This window comes from Geotrypetes seraphini, chromosome 5 (assembly GCF_902459505.1).
Source record: "Geotrypetes seraphini chromosome 5, aGeoSer1.1, whole genome shotgun sequence".
Taxonomy (NCBI): Eukaryota; Metazoa; Chordata; class Amphibia; order Gymnophiona; family Dermophiidae; genus Geotrypetes; species Geotrypetes seraphini.
In genome coordinates, this window is record NC_047088.1 from 20906777 (window position 1) to 20925688 (window position 18912).

At 41.6% G+C, this 18912-nt stretch overlaps 1 protein-coding gene across 9 annotated transcripts in view; it reads right to left on the reverse strand.

Annotated features, from left to right (window-relative positions):
- Positions 1-18912, reverse strand: part of VSIG1 (V-set and immunoglobulin domain containing 1) — a 71506-nt gene that overhangs the window by 24428 nt on the left and 28166 nt on the right. For 8 of the 9 annotated variants that reach the window (XM_033944308.1, XM_033944313.1, XM_033944312.1 and 5 more), the window contains 2 exons: positions 15685-15845; positions 928-1035 (listed from right to left, as the gene is read on the reverse strand). In XM_033944308.1, the coding sequence (XP_033800199.1) occupies positions 928-1035; positions 15685-15845 (269 nt within the window). The remainder of the gene's footprint in view (positions 1-927; positions 1036-15684; positions 15846-18912) is intronic. The other variant, XM_033944314.1, reaches the window with a different exon arrangement.

An 18912-nucleotide genomic window follows, 5' to 3' on the forward strand; every position in this document is an offset into this window, starting at 1 on the left:
GAGGGAGGCTTTTTTTTTTGTGTGTGTGTGTGGCAGGGAGGGAAGGAGGTAGGCAGACAAGCAGGCTGGCTTCGGGGGTGGGAGTGGGACAAAGTCTGGAAGGCAGTGTGTGGGACATGGAAAGGAGGCACTGGGGGCACTAAGGACATAGGAAGGAGGCACTGGGGGCACTAAGGACATGGGAAGAAGGCACTGGGGGCACTAAGGACATAGGAAGGGGCACTAAGGACATAGGAAAGAAGGAGGGAGGGAATAGAAAGGGACAATTGTTGGGTCTGAGTGCAGAAAGAAAGAAATGTAAGAAAGGATACACAGACAAAAGGAAACGCAACTAGAGACTCATGAAATCACCAGACAGCAAAGGTAGGAAAAATGATTTTATTTTCAATTTAGTGATCAAAATGTGTCAGTTTTGAGAATTTTATCTGCTGTGTTTATTTTGCACTATATTTGTCTATTTTTCTAAGTTACTGAGGTGACTTTGCATATTTTAAAGTCATCTGCCTTGACATCTTTGAAACCCCCCTAAATATAAATGATAATTAACATTTTCTCTGCGTATAGTGTGCTTTGTGTTTTTTAAAATTTTATGGTTACCATTATGAATTAATAAGATATTATGTGTACATAAAAAATGAATGGAAGAAATTGGGGGGTGGGATTGGGGCGGGGCTGGGGCGGGACTGACAATTAATAGATGTCCCCTTTTGATGAAAAAAATAAATGGTCACGTTACCTATAACCTACCTGGATTGTTCTTGCTGTACATTGCCTTGAGTGAATTCCTTCCAAAAACCAGTAAATAAATTGTAATGAATAAATAAAGCAATCGCAAACATGAACCAGAAAAAATAATACTAAAAAAATAAAGAATGAAAACGCTGTGTCCAAATCTTTCTTTTGAAAACGTAAGGTACATTTCCTTACCTGGGATCTCCAACTACATCTTCCCCGTGCATCCCTGGTAAACTCCATCTTTAGACACTGATTCAGAGGCTTTTCATCCCAGTTCTGAGCGCTGAAGCACGGGGAGTGCTGCATTGGAGCAGAAAGGTTCCGGTCTGAGAGTTTAAGGCTGTAGGACTCCATGCACATCTAAAGAATAATCTCTCAAACGGGGCCTGGAAGGCAGGAGATGTGCTGCTGGGAAGTTTGATGCCTGAAGCTCACTTGCTCAGTAGAGCTTGGAGGGTCATTTCACAAAAAGGCGACCATTTGCAATAAGAATAGTGCAGTGGCAGCGATAAACATCTGATTCCAGAGCACATCTTCTATCCTTTGATTAGGGACAATATGGAAGTAGCATTCACAGTCCAAGGGAAAGGGTAAAGCAGTGGTTTCTCAACCCACTCCTTGGGACACACCCAGCCAGTTGGGTTTTCAGGATATTCAGAATGAATATGCATGAAATTGTTTTGCATATGAAAGAGGCGCTGCATGCAAATCTTTCTCATGAATATTCATTGTAGATATCCTGAAAATCTGAATAGCTGGGTGTGCCCCGAGAATTGAATTGGAAACCATAGGGCTAAGGGTATGTCATTGCACTACATTGCACTGCAAAAGACCTAGTAGTTCAAGTGTACATACAAATGGGTTCAAAAGTAAGCCTCAGTTTGTGGCTCCTGGCCTAGGGCTCTTGCTGTCCAGATTGGGCTAGATGAGAGGAGAAATTTGGAGACAGTCCCTGGATAGTTCTGGCACCATAGCTCCTGCAGAGGCTGGTTCTAGTTCAGCTGGAAGGTCAAAGGAGCAAGATGCAAAAGGCCTCCAGCCAACATCCATAAATATATTTTAAGTCTTCTCTGCTACCTCTCTGACAGTGATTAATCTCATATCTACTATAGCCCTGAAATGAGGGAATTCTAAAATTACTATGGCAAAGGAGAAGTAAAGACCGAGGCTTCCCAATCCCGTGCTGGGATCCTTCACAACCGGTTGGGTTTTCAAGATATATATGAGATACATTTCCCATTGATTAGACACCAAGTACATGATTATGTTTATAAAATTTGACTGAATGCCTTTCGTAATAAACAATAGTCATTTACATGTCGCTAAGACCCCGTTTTCCAAAGGTGATTATTTGCAGCAGGCCGTAGTAATCGCTCCAACGCCCATAGTGATTCAATGGGCATCAGAGTGTTTGCTATGCGACAGCCGCTATCGTGCTTTTGTAAAAGGGAAGTAAACCAACTGAAACGATAAGTTGCAAACAGAATCCCACAAAACAAAAAACACAATCACACTACCTATCAAAAAACAACAAAACTCAACAAAACACAAAGCTAACGTAAAAATGTTAAATTCAGACGTTTATAGCTGCAAACAGAATCCCACAAAACAAAAACACAATCACACTACCTATCAAAAATCAACAAAACTCAACAAAACACAAAGCTAACGTAAAAATGTTAAATTCAGACGTTTATAGCTGCAAACCATCAGTAGAAGCAAGTGTGTCATCTCTGGTCTCCAGAACTACTAAGAATAGGAAAAGCGGTCCAGAGGATGGGCGATGAAAATGGTAAGGGGTTTGAACAAAAAGAAGCGTGAGAAGAGACTGGAAGACCTAATTATGTATACTCTGGAGGAGAGGAGGGACAGGGGAGATATGATACAGACGTTTAAATACTTGAAAGGCATTAATATAGAACCAAACCTTTTCCAGAGAAGAAAAAATGGTAAAACTAGAGGGCATAATTTGAGGTTACGGGGAGGAATGTTAGGAAATTATTTTTCACAGAGAAGGGTGGTGGATGCCTGGAATGCCCTCCCCGAGGGAAGTGGTGGAGAGGAAAACGGTGATGGAATTAAAAAAAGCGTGGGATAAAAATAGAGGATCTCTAATTAGAAAATGAAGGATGTAAATTAAAGAACTAAGGCCGATACTGGACAGACCTGCACGGTCTGTGTTCCATATATGGTGTTTCGGTGTAGGATGGTCTGGGGAAGGCATCAATGGGAACTCCACTAATATGGAGCATGAGGATGTTCATGGCCAGACTTCATGGTAGATATCCTTCAAACAACGGGATGGTTGGATAGGCTGGAGTGACCTTGGACGGCAACTTCAGCATTTGGAATCTAGAACAATACCAGACTTTACAATCTACAACCCAGAAATAGCAAAGCGACAAGTTAATCTAATCATGTATTTTTTAATGGATATAACTTATGGACAGACTGGATGGACCGTTCAGGTCTTTATCTGCCGTCATGTACTATGTTACTAATTACCGGCTCTGGGATTCTCATAACAAGCTTGGGAAACCCCAATATAGGCCATAAATATTCTGTTTCATACAGATAGCTGTTACATGGAAAATCTCAAATTCCAAGGGCCACCTGCAAAGTAGTGCCCCAGTTCAGTTCCCAGAAAGCACAAATCACAACTTCAGCAACATAAACTTTGACCTCATTGCTTTCTTCTCATCACTCTGTTTATATAACATTCTCTTTCTCTATCATTGACCAGATTTGCTCCGAATTAGGTACTTTGTTAAGCCAATATCCTGTAACAACTAAAATAGTAACTAGAAAAGATCAGAAAAATATTGCAGAAACAAAAAAGAAATAATTGTTTTATTGTTTGTTGTGTGCTCGTAGATATGTAGTTTTGTTTTATTTTCATTTTTAGGGAATCTGGTGATTTTCTTTTGTTTGATCTTATTTTGGTTACTGGAAAAGAGTTTTCTGTAGTCAAGTTAGCAAATGTTTCCTGCCTAAGTGGCAATGAACATAAGAACATAAGAATTGCTGCTGCTGGGTCAGACCAGTGGTCCATCGCGCCCAGCGGTCTGCTCACGTGGTGGCCTTTTGATCAAACACCGGTGTCCTAACTGAGATTAGCTTAACCTGCTTATGTTCTGGTTCAACAGGAACTTGTCTAACTTTGTCTTGAATCCCCGAAGAGTGTTTTCCCCTATAACAGACTCCGGAAGAGCGTTCCAGTTTTCTACCACTCTCTGGGTGAAGAAGAACTTTGTTACGTTTGTACGGAATCTATCCCCTTTCAACTTTAGAGAGTGCCCTCTCGTTCTCCCTACCTTGGAGAGGGTGAACAACCTGTCTTTATCTACTTTGTCTTGAGTCCCCGGAGGGTGTTTCCCCTATAACAGACTCCGGAAGAGCGTTCCAGTTTTCTACCACTCTCTGGGTGAAGAAGAACTTCCTTACGTTTGTACAGAATCTATCCCCTTTCAACTTTAGAGAGTGCCCTCTCGTTCTCCCTACCTTGGAGAGGGTGAACAACCTGTCTTTATCTACTTTGTCTTGAGTCCCTGGAGGGTGTTTCCCCTATAACAGACTCCGGAAGAGCGTTCCAGTTTTCTACCACTCTCTGGGTGAAGAAGAACTTCCTTACGTTTGTACGGAATCTATCCCCTTTCAACTTTAGAGAGTGCCCTCTCGTTCTCCCTACCTTGGAGAGAGTGAACAACCTGCCTTTATCATTATCTTGAATGTTTTGATCATGTCCCCTCTCGGTCTCCTCTTTTCAAAGGAGAAGAGGCCCAGTTTCTCTAATCTCTCACTGTACGGCAACTTCTCCTGCCCCTTAACCATTTTAGTCGCTCTTCTCTGGACCCTTTCGAGTAGTACCGTGTCATTCTTCATGTATGGCGACCAGAGCTGGATGCAGTATTCCAGGTGAGGACTTACCATGGCCCGGTACAGCGGCATGATAACCTTCTCTGATCTGTTCGTGATCCCCTTCTTAATCATTCCAAGCATTCTGTTCACCCTTTTCGCCGCCGCTGCACATTGTGCGGACGGCTTCATTAACTTGTCAACCAGTACTCCCAAGTCTCTTTCCTGGGGGGTCTCTCCAAGTACAGCACCAGACATCCTATATTTGTGTATAAGATTTTTGTTACCGACATGCATCACCTTACACTTATCCACGTTAAACCTCATTTGCCATGTCGCAGCCCATTTCTCGAGCGTGTTTTCGCAATCCTCCTGCGTCTTCACTACTCTGAATAACTTCGTATCATCTGCAAATTTAATCACCTCATTCATCGTACCAATTTCCAGGTCATTTATAAATATGTTGAAGAGCACGGGTCCAAGCACCAAACCCTGCGGCACTCCACTCGTAATGCTTTTCCAGTCCGAGTATTGTCCATTTACCCCCACTCTCTGTTTCCTATCTGCCAACCAGTTTTTAATCCACATGAGTATTTCACCCTCGATTCCATGGCTCGCAATTTTTCAAAGTAGTCATTCATGCGGGACCTTGTCGAACGCCTTCTGAAAATCCAATGTCGACCGTCTTGCCCTTGTTTATCTGCCTGTTTACTCCCTCGAAGTGCAACAAGTTCGCCAAGCAAGATCTCCCCTTGCTGAAGCCGTGCTGGCTGATTCTCATCAGATTGTATCCATCAAGGTGATCAATGATGCGGTCCTTTATCAGCGCCTCTATCATCTTTCCTGGTACCAAGGTCAGACTCACCGGCCTGTAATTTCCCAGATCTGCCCTTGAACCTTTCTTGAAGATTGGCGTGACATTCGCCACTTTCCAGTCTTCCAGAATCCTTCCCGATTTGATCGACAGATTGGCTATTAGTTGAAGCAGTTCAGCTATAGCCCCTTTCAGTTCCTTGATTACCCTCAGATGGATGCCATCCGGTCCCGGGGATTTATCGTTTTTGAGCCTATCAATCTGCCTGCATACCTCTTCTAGACTGACCGTCAACCCTGTCAGTTTCCCGTCCTCATTTCCTGCGTATAGCCTGTCAGCTTCTGGTATGTTGTGCATATCCTCTTCAGTAAATACAGACGCAAAAAATGTGTTCAGTTTGTCAGCAATGGCTTTGTTCTCCTTTAGCACTCCCTTTATCCCATGGTTATCCAATGGCCCCACCACTTCCTTTGCGGGTCGTTTCCCCTTAATATATCGAAAGAATAGCTTGAAGCTTTTTGCCTCCTTTGCTATTTTTTCCTCATAGTCTCTTTTGGCCCTTCTTACCGCCTTGTGGCACTTGCTTTGATATTGTTTCTGCTGTTTCCAGTTTTCGTCCGTTTTTGACCTTTTCCATTCCTTAAACAAAGTCTTCTTATTTGTGATCGCTTCCTTCACCGCTACAGTGAGCCATGCCGGTTCCTTGTTCTTTTTCCTCTTGGATCCCTTAGTGATACGCGATATATATAGATTTTGCGCCTCAGTGACCGTGTCCTTAAAAAGGGACCATGCTTGCTCTAGCGTTTTTACAGTGCTTATCCTTTTCTTAATCTTCTTCCCCACCATGAGTCTCATCCCTTCATAATTCCCTTTTCAGAAGTTCAGTGCCGTGGCTGACGTTCTGGATCGATGTTTTGCCCCTGTGTCCAGGTCGAAGCGGATCATATTGTGATCACTGCTTCCCAGCGTCCCTTCTACTTCTACACCCTGTGCTGGTCCTTGTAGTCCATTTAAAATTAAGTCTAGAATTGCATTTCCTCTCGTATTTTCCTTGACAAGGATTAAGATTTGGGAACAAATTTGCAAAAAATACTGCATATTAGGTTTTTTTTTTACAGGCCAAGAGAGGCTCTGAAAAGAAACTTGCTGTAGAAGCAAAACTAAAGTACATTCGGAATAAAAAGCCCGTGAGAGAGTCACATGGACCATAAAATAACCAAGGGGTCAAAGGGGTGCTCAGGAAGAACAAGGTAATAGCAGTAAAATTAAATTAACTCTTTGCCTTGGACTTTACTGAGGCAGATATTGAGATTATACCCACTCCAGAAACTTTTTTTGATGGTAATAATTTGGATCAACTGAAGTCAATCACTGTAAATCTAGAAGATGTAAGAGAGCAACTTGATAAGCTAAAAAGTAACAAATCACCAGTATCAGATGGCATTCATCCCAGCATTCTGAAAGAGATCGAACCTGTTACTAGGAATCTGCAAATTGTTTAAAATGGCCACAGTACTGGGACTGGTGGGTGACCAATATAACACCATTTTCTAATGCAGTGGTTCTCAGACCTGTTCTGGGGGACCACTAGCCAGTCTGGCGCTCAGGATAACCCCAAAAAATATGCATTGAAGAGATTTTCATGTAATGGAGGTGACAGGCATACAAATCTGTCTCATCAGAATCCAACACAAAGGCAGCAATCAGAGTTGCTCTGTTAACCAGTTCTTCTCTAGATGTTTAAGTCAAGATCAAGATACCCAAAGAAATGAGTATCGTTAGCCTCTTCTTCTGTGTCTTGCTGTTAAATGGACCCATAATTCACTTAATGAGAGGCTAGAAGGGCTTCAAGAAGATATTTCCTCAGCATTTCATAAGAGTGACATAATAAGCTTGTTGTTTGGAAAGTGAAGGCATTGTAAGTTCATATCTCCCAAAGCATTTTCCATCTTCCCCCGTTTGCCGTGTAATATGTGGTTATTTTTTTTAACAAGGATTAAGTAGCTGCTTTCAAATGCCCCAGGGTCCCTTTCACCTTCAACAAGCTTTTGAGGGATTCCCTGAATTTTCCTGTTGAACTTCTGAAATTTTAAGCGTACCTCTCCAGAAAATTTATACAACTGAGAGAGAAAACCAGTTAGAGAAGCTTCCATTTTGGCCATAAGGTTCCATAGATGAGCATTAGTTACCTCCCAATGGACCCTGTTTCAGGGAAGAGTAGAGGCTTGAATGCATTAGGATGACCAAACACAAAAGACCTCTCACTTGCTTCTCCCCTCCTTCAAGTTGCCAGACAATTCCTCTGTTGTAGTAGTCAATCTTCCACTTGTCCCTACAGCCTCTGAATCTGCCAGTTTTATTTCTTTCATTTGAAACCTCAGTATGATTTGCTCTTCCACAGGGAGGCCATTCTTCTCCGAGGCACATCTCATTTCTTTGTGGACTTAAAGCGATCACCACTACAACAGAGTTTCGACCCCCACAGGGACTATAAGAACATAAGAATTGCCATACTGGGACAGACCGAAGGTCCATCAATCCCGGTATTCTGTTTCCAACATTGACCAACCCAGGTCACAAGTACCAGGCAAAAACCCAAAGAGTAGCAAGATTCCAGAGCTGAGACTGTGATGTCATAATGCCTCATTCCACCAATGCCTATGAGCCAACCTCATGAGTGATATCACAATGGCTTGATTGTCTTATACTTGGCTCACATAAGTACATATGAGCTGCTACTGGGACAGACCAAAGGTCCATCAAGCCCAGTATCCTGTTTCCAACAGTGGCCAGCCCAGGTCCCAAGTACCTAGCTAGATCCCAAGTAGTAAAAAAAGATTTTATGCTGCTTATCCTAGGAATAAACAGTGGATTTTCCCCAAACCATCTCAATAATAGCCTATGGACTTCTCTTTTAGGAAATTATCCACTTATGCTTTCTCATGATGAGTCAGAGAATCGAGGAGACATTAAGATTTTCTAAAGAGGCAGCTGAAAGGATAGGCTGTTCAGAAGTGCTGTCTTCCTGGCACCATTTTTTGCCCAAAGAGGTACAAAGAACAAACAAAAAAAGGGGGCCAAATTTTATATCTTCATTCCTGCTGATGTTTAAGCCATGTATGGACCTTGGCACCTCCTAGTCCACTGGTACTTGAAGTGGCATCAGATGGGGAGGGGGAAGCAGAATGATATGCCACCACCCCAAGCACAGAGCCTGCAGTAGTTCTTTGTTCCTCCAAGAATGGCCCTGCTTGGTACAATGTAATGGCATACAAAATGTTCCTGCTCTCAGAGTCCTGATGCTTACACTCTGTCACAGTCTGAGGGAGAAGATGACCAAGGGAGAATATTTTAAAAATCAGCTGTACTTCTCAGGATACTTAGAATCAGCTTAATGAATGTCATTTCAGTGACCCTAGAACACATTCATTTCGTAGAAACCTAAAGTCTTTGTGTAATTACAGGCAGAAAAATACCCCTACTATTTGGAATGCTCAATGTTCTGAATATCCATTTCTATATCAAAACCCATGAAATACTTCTGTATTCCGAATACTTAAGTGTAGTTAACCCAGCAGACTTGGATAGAGATTTAGTCAGACATCGATAAGCTTACCATTGAAACAGGAAGCATGCTGATTGGTTATTATAGCCTGGCATTCGTGATTGGAGCAGGGAGATACTACAAGGGTGACTCCTCAGGTAACTGGTAACAGAATCCACAAATAATACTGAACCTGGTGCCATCATCCTCTCTCCCTCCCTCCCCCCCCTCCACACAATGGGGCCAGTGTTTCTAATTTCACACTAAGTAGCCACCTGAGGTTCCTTGTGATTAAATGTAAGAGCCAAGTCAGAGAACACACAAAGGTCAGGAGTGCTGAATTTATTGAGATAGGAAAATAGGTTATGGAGCTGTTTTACGAATAAAAAAAATATTTTTTATTGGAAAAGCAAGTCAAAGAGAAGAAAAGAAACATTATGATTTTCAAAAGAGGTAGCTGAAAAGCTAAGGGCATACATATTAGCATTCAAAGGGTGCAATGGATGTCAGAACCATGAAAACAACAAGAAATATTTGGAAAGGCTAAGAATAGCTGAAAAGGCAACCAGGATAACCAAGATGCAATTAAGACAAACATGGCTATGGCATTAAAGCAAAGTGACAAAAGACCTTTTCTTTTTTTTTTAAAGAGAGATTAGTGAAAGAAGGACATGGCATCCAAATGGAAAATGAAATTTAATTTGGACTTGTGCAAAGTGATAGACACAGGGAAGAATAAACCAAATTATAGCTACACAATACTAGGTTCTGTCCAAGAAAGGAATCTAGGCATTATCATTGACAAAACATTGAAATCTTCAGAATGTTAGGAATTATTAGGAAAGAAACAGAGAATAAAACAAAGCTCTTCATAATGCCAGTGTAACACTCCATTTTCAACCACACTTTGAATACTGGGATTTGGTTGACCCATCAGAAAATATATAGCAGAATTAGAAGAGGTACAGAGAAGGACACCCAAAATGATATAGGGGACGGAACAAATCCCCTATAAGAAAAGGGAAAAGAGGACAGGGTTATTCAGCTTGGGGAGGGGACTGAGGGAAAATATGGTAAAGGTCTATCAAATCCTGAGTGGCATGGAATAGGAAAATCGCCCTAATACAATAATAATAATAATAATAACTTTATTTTTCTATACCGCCACAATCTGACGACTTCTCGGCGGTTTACATCAAAGAGAGCTGGACAATCAGCAAAGTACAAAATACAAATAGCAAAAGTACAATCTATTTCTTAAGGATAATCAGAGTAGAATTATTGCAATTATTATAGAATTATTATATTTTATAATTTCTAATTAGGAAATAAATCTATCAAATAGTACAGTTTTAATTTCTTTCTGAAAAGCGCCATAGGTCAACCTGGCTACACTCATGTAATTACCAAACCAGGGCTATTGTTTACTTGCTTGAAACATGAAAGTCCTATCCAAAAATGGCCTATGTCTACAACCAGTAATCTTTGGATAGGCAAATGAATTACAATTTCTGGTTCTCCTCGTGGGGTTGTATAGCACAAAATGAGACAGAAGATAAGTAGGGGCCAGTCCCCAAATCAACTTAAAACAGATACAAGAAAATTTGAACATTACTCGTGCCTCCACCGGTAGCCAGTGCAGCAATCTATAAGGTTAGCGTTAAGTCTAGCACTCGCTATTCCGTGCGTTAAAGTCCTAGCGCACCTTCGTAAAAGGAGCCTTAGGTTGATAAATAAGGAATGCAAATCAGAGTATTGTGCAACTGAATGCTCCACCCTTGCTCTGCTCAGACTAGAAACGTAGAAAATGACGGCAGAAAAGGGCCATAGCCCACCAAGTCTGCCCACTCTATTAACTCACCCCCAACTACCCACCTAGGGATTTCACTCTGATGGCATCACCTCTACACTACCCTCGTAGAGATCCGACGTGGGCATCCCACTTTTTCTTAAAATCTTGCACGCTGCTGGCCACGATCACCTGCACAGGGAGCCCGTTCCAATGGTCAACCACTCTTTCTGTGAAGAAATACTTCCTGGTGTCTCCATGAAATTTCCCACCCCTGATTTTCAGCGGATGCCCTCTTGTGGTCGAGGGACCTCTGAGAAAGAAAATATCATCTTCCACCATGATTCGACCGGTGATATACTTAAATGTCTCAATCATGTCTCCCCTCTCCCTACGTTCTTCAAGAGAGTATAGCCGCAATTTGTTCAGCCTTTCCTCGTACGTGAGATCCTTGAGCCCCGAGATCATCCTGGTGGCCATACGCTGAACCGACTCAACTCTCAGCACATCCTTGCATTAATGTGGCCTCCAGAATTGTACACATGTATACACCTATCTCCCTTTAGTACAACATTGGGTTGATAAAGCACACATACTCTCGATCAGATTAATTGGAGAATTATTGACCATCTTGAAATAGGGATGGAAAAGGGTAATATAGAACAACATTTAAATTACCTGGAGCAGCGATGGATATACGAGTTGAAAACAGTACAACCATTCGGCTTGAATGCCGAATTAGAATGGGCCTCTCTTCTATGAATTTGTGTAAGGGGGATTTTTCAGATATAAATCAAGGCAGAATGAAATAATAATTCCTTTTAAATTTCACTTGAAGGCTAGCCGCGCCACTTAGGCATTTACAGTGGGGCTTGCCCCCACCCTATCAGCGACTGCTATGTGAAATGGTAACGGGCGGTCAGCTGATTGTGACGTTTGGGAATTTAAATAGAGCTGTTAGACGCCGCCATCTTTGTAAGAACGGAGGTGACATACATAGTAACATAGTAGATGACGGCAGATAAAGACCCTAATGGTCCATCCAGTCTGCCCAACCTGATTCAATTTAAATTTTTTAATTTTTTTTTCTTAGCTATTTCTGGGCAAGAATCCAAAGCTCTACCCAGTACTGTGCCGAAATCTCCGTTAAAACCTACTCCAGCCCATCTACACCCTCCCAGCCACTGAAGCCCTCCCCAGCCCATCCCCCACCAAATGGCCATACACAGACACAGACCGTGCAAATCTGCCCAGTACTGGCCTTAGTTCAATATTTAATATTATTTTCTGATTCTAGATCCTCTGTGTTCATCCCACGCTTCTTTGAACTCAGTCACAGTTTTACTCTCCACCACCTCTCTCGGGAGCGCATTCCAGACATCACCACCCTCTCCGTGAAGTAGAATTTCCTAACATTGCCTTTGAATCTACCACCCCTCAACCTCAAATTATGTCCTCTGGTTTTACCATTTTCCTGTCTCTGGAAAAGATTTTGTTCTACGTTAATACCCTTCAAGTATTTGAATGTCTGAATCATATCTCCCCTGTCCCTCCTTTCCTCTAGGGTATACATATTCAGGGCTTCCAGTCTCTCCTCATACGTCTTCTGGCACAAGCCTCCTATCATTTTCGTCACCCTCCTCTGGACCACCTCAAGTCTTCTTACGTCTTTCGCCAGATACGGTCTCCAAAACTGAATACAATACTCCAAGTGGGGCCTCACCAATGACCTGTAAAGGGGCATCAACACCTTCTTCCTTCTACTGACTACGCCTCTCTTTATACAGCCCAGAATCCTTCTGGCAGCAGCCACTGCCTTGTCACACTGTTTTTTCTTTAGATCTTCGGACATTATCACCCCAAGGTCCCTCTCCCCGTCCGTGCATATCAGCTTCTCTCCTCCCAGCATATACGGTTCCTTCCTATTATTAATCCCAAAATGCATTACTCTGCATTTCTTTGCATTGAATTTTAGTTGCCAGGCATTAGACCATTCCTCTAACTTTTGCAGATCCTTTTTCATATTTTCCACTCCCTCTTCGGTGTCTACTCTGCAAAAAGGCACACTTTTCCTTCTAACCCTTCAGCAATGTCACTTACATACATATTGAACAGGATTGGCCCCAGCACCGAACCCTGAGGGACTCCACTAGTCACCTTTCCTTCCTTCGAGCGACTTCCATTAACCACCACCCTCAGGCGTCTGTCCGACAGCCAGTTTCTGACCCAGTTCACCACTTTGGGTCCTAACTTCAGCCCTTCAAGTTTGTTCAACAGCCTCCTATGAGGAACTGTATCAAAGGCTTTGCTGAAATCCAAGTAAATTTTGTGAAGCTGGCGGGGAACTAATTGATATATAAAAGTTAAATTTGACAGTACTTTTTCTGATTGAGTGGAAGTCAAAAATAATAATAATTATTATTTAATTAATATTATTTAATTAATTATTATTTAATTAATATTTAATTATTAAATAATAATTTAATAATATAATTATTAATAATAATAATAAAAAATAATAATTTTTAGACACCCATTAATTATTGCTATTCTTTATAGGGATCTCGCCTTGAAAAAGCTCCGGGTATCTAAATTGGACTTAGGTGCAGGTATTTAGGCCAAGAAAACCCTGCATATATAGGAACTAACTCATGATTGGCAGGTGCTACGCCTCACATTCCATGGCATCTATGTTTTAGGTGCCATTTATAGAATCAGGGCCATAGTACTTAGACGCCAGAATTCAGGTCATTTTTGCGTGGACTTGGTGCCACCCACTTTATAGAGTGGATGCTGTGTTATTACACTGGGCTACGCAGAAGTGTGGGTCAGCAAATGCATTGACTCTTTCTGTCGAGCTGAGTAGATTTGATGACCTTTATTTGGCTGCAGCTATATTCAGACGCTGTTAGCATTCGTAACTTACCTGGGCCTGTCTCCTGCTAGATTGAAAGCACATAAAGGCAGTTTGGCTACTTGACTGTCCTCGACTTGTAGCACAAGAAGTTTCAAGTTTATTTAAAAATTTGGGACCCATGTATTCAAAATCTTTCCTCTAGAGCAGGGATCTCAAAGTCCCTCCTTGAGGGCCGCAATCCAGTCGGGTTTTCAGGATTTCCCCAATGAATATGCATGAGATTTATTTGCATGCACTGCTTTCAATGCATATTCATTGGGGAAATCCTGAAAACCCAACTGGATTGCGGCCCTCAAGGAGGGACTTTGAGACCCCTGCTCTAGAGCATGAAGTACGATTCTTAATGTTTTATATCGAAGCTTTGGAAACATTCGTTGCATTTCAACACCTGGTAATTTGTGTCACCTTTCATTCTGGGGGAGGGGAGGGAATGAGAGGGATGATAGTAATTTATATGGAAATACTTGAATTGTATATTTGCTTAATTCATTCATTACAATGTTATAATTGAAATAAAACAATGGGAGGTAGGGAAGGGGGAAAGGGGAAAGGGGGGTAGGGAAGGGGGGGAAAGGGGGATGGGAATAGGGGAAATGTATAGAGGAGGTATGAAATACGTAATATGGAAATATATTTTGGAGGAATGATAGAAATCTATGAAAAATTAGTATTGTGAATATAATTGTAATGAATTTCTTATTGTATTATATTATTGTATACTTATTTGATTCCTTCAATAAAAAGTTATAAATTAAAAAAAATGATTTGATTTACAAATAATAATAAAAACAGGGTTAAAATTTTTTTTTTAAACCCCACATATTTTAAAACTATGACACTACAGGACACAAGGGGAGTGTGTGGTGCAGTGGTTAAAGCTACAGCCTCAGCACCCTGGGGTTGTGGGTTCAAACCCACGCTGCTCCTTGTGACCCTGAGCAAGTCACTTAATCTCCCCATTGCCCCAGGTACATTAGGTAGATTGTGAACCTGCTGGAACAGTCAGGGAAAAATGCCTGAATAAATTCATGTAAACCATTCTGAGCTCCCCTGGGAGAACAGAATAGAAAATTAAATAAATAAGCCGGGTTCAACTGCAATTCAAGAACAAAGAGGTTAAATAGGGAATTGTTACCCACTCAGTTTTCATTTAGAGGATTTTAGACCACTATAGAATGTTTGAGTTTTGTAGCAGCTCATTTGAAAGCGTCCTTAAAGAGCCAGCTTTTAACCCTTTCAGGACCAAGGGACATATTTGTCCCATAACTTTAAAATCCTATAAATTTTGATTGGGATAGTCTACAGTTCTAAATTTGATATGTACGGATTCCATATGATACTGCCTTTATGTAAACAAACTGGTTCCGACATTCATTCATTAGCGTCGTTGCCAGATTGACGAGAAGATTCACTTGCCACACTGTCCATAAGCCAGAAGTGTGATTTTTTAAATAAAAATAATGATATTTCACAAAAAAAAATCAATTTTTTGGCATCTGCAAGCCCTTTTTACCATAAAAATGTCGTCAAAACCACAAAAATTGGCCTACGATCCTTATGGTCCTGAAAGGGTTAAAGAGACCTTTGAACTTACTAAGGGCCTCTTTCACAAAGGCGTGCTAAGCGTTTTAGCGCAGATTTAGCGCACGCTAAATCAACGCGTGCGCTAACTGCTAACACATCCATAGGATAGCATGCATGCATTAGTGTTTAGCGTGTTTTTAGTGCATACTAATATTTAGCACGCGCTGAAAAGCTTAACGCACCTTTGTAAAAGAGGGGGGGGGGGTAAGTGATTTTTCTTCCCTAATATAAATTGGAAGCGAGTTCCAAGTTTGAGGTGCCGTAACAGAGAAGATCGTGTCCCTGGACAGTAGAGGAACATGCCTCCCACGGGTTTCCTTGCTTTCTCTCATGCAGAATTCAGGACAGCATATCCCAGAATGCAACAGGAAAATAGTCAGCCTCTGCCCAATGAGCCTCCACAGGGAAAAGACTTAGCAATTCATAACACTTCAGCGTTTACTTACGGGGTAGTACAGGTGTGAATATCTTGCATAGTAAATCCAGGAGATGGTGAGGTTTGTTAGCGGTGAAGAGGAGACGTACGCGCAGAGGAGAGTAGCGTCCTGGCCAGCGGATACGTTGACATTTATTTGTGGCGCCGTCACCTGCACGGCGACTGAGATTCCTGAAACGAGGATCGAGGGAAAGCAGTCAGGGACTCTGCAAACTGTTAGATCCATTAAGAACATAGGACTACATTCAGTAAACGGCGCCCGATTTGGGGTTTGAAAAAAAAAAACAAAAAACGTGCTGAGCGCTATTCTTATAAATGGCGCTCTGAGTTGAATGCCGTTTATAGAATACCGCGTAGCGTCAGGATCCACACCCAACTTTTGGGTATGAAGATTTATACCCACTGACCCCCCCTGGTATACATCCCTATGCCTAACCCCCCTCTCTTATTTTTTTATCGAGCTGCGCTGCTGAGCAGTGCGAGGTAAATGCCAAGCTGCCCATTCTATGGGCGGCTCAGCAGCGCAACTTGATACAAGGGGGATAAATTAGGCACAGATTCCCCAAATTCTGTAAGTGTGCGCATCTTTGGTGAATTCCCCTGATTCACCCCTGCTCCTCCCATGGCCCCCCTCTTCCGCTGCAAGCTACGCAGTTTATGCACGCAGCTTTATAGCGTAGTGCTTCGCAAAATGTACGTGCAAATCCAAATCGTTGCTAATTCACACTGATGATGGTTAGCACTCAGTTATTAGCGCTAATAGACTTCTTACAAGTTTCAAGTTTATTTAGCTCTTGATGGATCGCCTATTACAAATTTTCTAAGCGATGTACATAATATAATAAAACAACTTTAAACATAATAACATAAAAATCCAATAATAACTAACATGAAAAGAAGGAAAGGGGGTATAGTTACAATAAGGGCATGGAGAAAAGGAAAAAACAAAAGGTAGGGTAAAAATTTCAAAGCACTTTTGTGAATATTAATTAAAACAAAATGGATGGTTTAGAATTTTTTAAAGGTCATAAGCATCCTTAAACAAATAAGTTTTTAAAAAATTTTTGAAGGTTGAAATATCTTGTTCTATTCTAATGTATTGGGGAAGGGAGTTCCACCATTGTGGACCTGCGACAGTAAACATATCTGCTCTTCTCGTTCCGATAATTTTTAAAGAAGGGACAGATAGTAAGTTTAATTCAGATGAACGTAAAGATCTTTGGGGATTGTATGGGATCAATGATTTAGATATGAATAGCGGTTCACTAGATTTCAGGGTCTTAAAAATTAAGAACATCAATTTATACAGAATCCTATGGTTAATAGGTAACCAATGTGCGTCTATCAGCAATGGGGATACATGATCAAATTTTTTGCCGTTGTAGATAAGTTTTATAGCCGTGTTTTGGACAATTTGAAGTCTCCTTTTTTCTTTTTGAGTAATGTTTAAAAATAGGGCATTACAGTAATCAATTTTTGCGATGATGAATGAATGTATTAGGATTTTTAAAGAAGAAGGGTTAAGGAATTTAGCAATGGCTCTTATCTGACGTTGTGTGCACAAACTGATCACACGCCCAAATTTGTGGGTGCATTTCTAAGCACTCAATGGTATAAGGAAAAGCACTGAAATTTTTGGATTTCAAACACATTTATCCCTGTGGAGCCGCTTTGAAGTGAAGTTGGACAGATATCATCTTCCTTTTTAGAATCAGAGAAGTGCTCATCTTTGTGGTATTTGATAAAGCACAAGTTAATTCAATCAAGGGACAGAAAAGCGCTATAATGGTCCCGAATATGCCCTCCAAGTGGCTCTGTTGCAGGAGACATAGACACTGAGCACTTTTCACAATAATGAAAATATCACACGTTTTTCTAAAAATGGTTTATTCATTTTAATAGCTCATTGGTAAACTTTGGGCTCCTTTTACTAAGCTGCGTTAGGGCATTAACACGCGGAATAGCGTGGGCTGAATTGCCGCGCACGCTAGACCTTAACACCAGCATTGAGCTGGCATTAGTTCTAGCCACGTAGCGCGTGGTGTAGCGAGCGGTAATATCCTGCTTGTGCTATAAACGCTAGCTCACCTTAGTAAAAGCAGCCCTTTGTCTATAGCAGGGGTGTCAAAGTCCCTCCTCGAGGGGAGATATGATTGAAACGTATAAGTATATCACGGGATACATCGAGTCAGAAGATGATATCTTCGGGCTAGTGGGACCCTCGACCACCAGAGGACATCCGCTGAAAATCAGGGGAGGGAAGTTTCATGGCGACTCCAGGAAGTACTTCTTCACCGAAAGAGTGGTGGATCACTGGAACAGACTCCCACTCCAGGTGATAAAGGCCAGCAGCGTGACGGATTTTAAGAGAAAATGGGATACTCACGTGGGATCTTTAAGGGAGTAAATTCAGGGGGGGGGGGATACCTGGAATGGGCAGACTTGGTGGGCTATAGCCCTTTTCTGCCGCTTTTTTCTATGTTTCTATGTTTCTAATCCAGTCGGGTTTTCAGGATCTCCCCAATGAACATGCCTGAGATCTATTTGCACGTTATTTTTAGGTCCTCAGTGGGCCACCACGCACTCAACTCATCTCATTGTGCGAGGCTTTATGCACCCTTTCGTCACTGGACCCATATGTTTTGTATGCGTTTTTCATAAATATTAATTTAACCTTCATTAATTTAAGTATAAATATGCTAAAAGTACTTAATGAAGGTTAAATTAATATTTATGAAAAACGCATACAAAACGTCCAGTGACGAACGGGTGCATAAAGCCCCGCACAATGAGATGAGTTGAGTGCGTGGTGGCCCGCTGAGGACCTAAAAATAACGTTTAACTGTACTGAATGAAGTTTGGTAAAGCAGTGAGGTAACGTCTTGCTGAAACTGACTGGTATATGAGATCTATTTGCATGCACAGCTTTCATGGTATGCTAATAGATCTCCTGCATATTCATGGAGGAAATCCTGAAAACCCCACTGGATTGCGGCCCTCGAGGAGGGACTTTGACACCCCTGGTCTATAGTGATTATTTGTATTTAATAAGGACAGACTAGTTAAGAAAAGTGAATGTACTCCTTGGAATTTGGAGCTGCAATTCTAAGCGCCATTTATAGAATTCCCTTTAGGGCCCCATATTCAAAAGCGCTAATGCCTACAGGAGGCAATTCTATGACAGGTCGCCAAAGTTCAAGTGCTATATTTCCAGTACTAGTGAGCCTATTCAGAACGG